The following is a 1,649-nucleotide window of genomic DNA, read 5'->3' as shown; positions in this document are numbered from 1 at the left end:
ACTATTGAAGTTAAAGTCAAGCAAACTCCCAATGTTACCACCAACCTACTCCCAGATCATAGTACAATCAGTAATTTGGATGAGGATGAATCCACAGAAAGTGACCCCACTCAACTCATTGAGCCTAAAAAGTAAAAGGGTCATCTGACCGCCCGTGATTATCGGAAGATCATGGGGTAGAGAGCTAAAACCTTGAGACTTCCCAGGGAAGAGAAGTCATCAGATGAAGAAACAGGGAGTGAAGAGCAAATGTCCACCTTTCCTCCTTCATCACCAACCCCTGTTGAGAAGTCCACTGCTTTATGCAGCTTACCTTACCAATCATTTTCCCCATATTATCCAGGATTGAACCTTCCATCATCATTCTACCAACCTTTACCTCCATCCAACTATCCTACTACTTACATTGAACCCTAATATCCACCATATAATCATCAACCTCTACCTCTATAATATTTTCACCCTTTACAACACCATCAACCTTTACCTTACCCTTAGAGGGAGGAAACCCCATCTCCATCTTATCATACACCAGCTCCATCTTATCATTCACTATCTCCATCAGGATACCCTACCTCTCATATCACATCATCATCATATCACACTGCCTCATATCCTTCATCAACATCATATGAATCTCATTTGCAGGTTTCAATTCATGGCCCAAAAGAAGGATGGATTGGTGGATATGATTGGAAGGACATGCAAGTATTGCCTGACTCTCCAAAAATGACTTCATCTTTGGGTTCAGCAAATGTTCTTGAGGAAGATCAATCCATGGACCCGACACCCTTAATTCAATCAAGATCATCACAAGAAGATAGTTCAGAGATAGTTGAGGAAGTTACATATGATCTCCTCCGGGCAGCAATAGCATTATCAGTGGGAGAACATATTAAAGAGCACACTTCCCTAATCTACATAGGGAGTGACATAGAAGAGGATGAGTTAGATCTAACCCGACTTTGATCTGATGATAATGGGTCAAACCCCATAAAAATCTTCTGATCCATACGTTCTGAGTATTACTAATGATTGGATGCAGGAGAGTTTGAGGGCCATGAGGAGGAAGCAAATGAGGAACCCAGTGAGGGGGAGGTCACTGAAGAAGAGGATGACGATGATGACGATGATGATGATGATGGGAATGAGTGTGAGGAAGACGATGATGAGAATGATAACGATGATAATTATCTAGACTGGGATGATTACCTCGGGCCATGGAACCAGAATGTGGATGACAAGTTTGAATATTACTCACCCGAGCATCCAACTTATCACTCAGTAAATGCTATTGGTGGTGATGACTTGATAGTTGATCTGACTGGTATTCTTCCCACCCTTTGTATAGAAGGGGATGATTCCATGTCAAATTCAGGAAATGATGATGAGTCAAATGAATAGGTAATTTTTTTTATATGCGAATTGAACTCCTTGATAGATATGGAAGATAAGCTATGCGATGTATATTGACAAGTGGGGAGGATGCAAGAAAGAGTGGAAGAAATTGACCACATGCTTGGTGAAGTAACCATCAGTGAACGTTACTACAATGAGCAGTTGAATGACCTTGAGGAAATAGGGCTAGAGGACACATTTGCAGAAGTATTGGATGCTGTATTCCAGTGTCTCTCTAATGCGGCCAAGAA

At 41.4% G+C, this 1,649-nt stretch overlaps 1 protein-coding gene across 1 annotated transcript; it reads left to right on the top strand.

Moving 5' to 3' along the window:
* The first annotated feature begins 729 nt into the window (after positions 1 to 729).
* Positions 730 to 1,404, top strand: LOC122064308 (acidic leucine-rich nuclear phosphoprotein 32-related protein 1-like). Its single transcript, XM_042628017.1, has 2 exons — positions 730 to 928; positions 1,046 to 1,404. The coding sequence occupies exons 1-2, from the start codon at positions 730 to 732 to the stop codon at positions 1,402 to 1,404; spliced, it is 558 nt and encodes a 185-aa protein (XP_042483951.1).
* The last annotated feature ends 245 nt before the right edge of the window (positions 1,405 to 1,649 follow it).

This window comes from Macadamia integrifolia, chromosome 2, assembly GCF_013358625.1.
Source record: "Macadamia integrifolia cultivar HAES 741 chromosome 2, SCU_Mint_v3, whole genome shotgun sequence".
In the NCBI taxonomy this organism is placed as follows: domain Eukaryota; kingdom Viridiplantae; phylum Streptophyta; class Magnoliopsida; order Proteales; family Proteaceae; genus Macadamia; species Macadamia integrifolia.
This window is presented reverse-complemented; position numbering and strand designations above follow the sequence as displayed.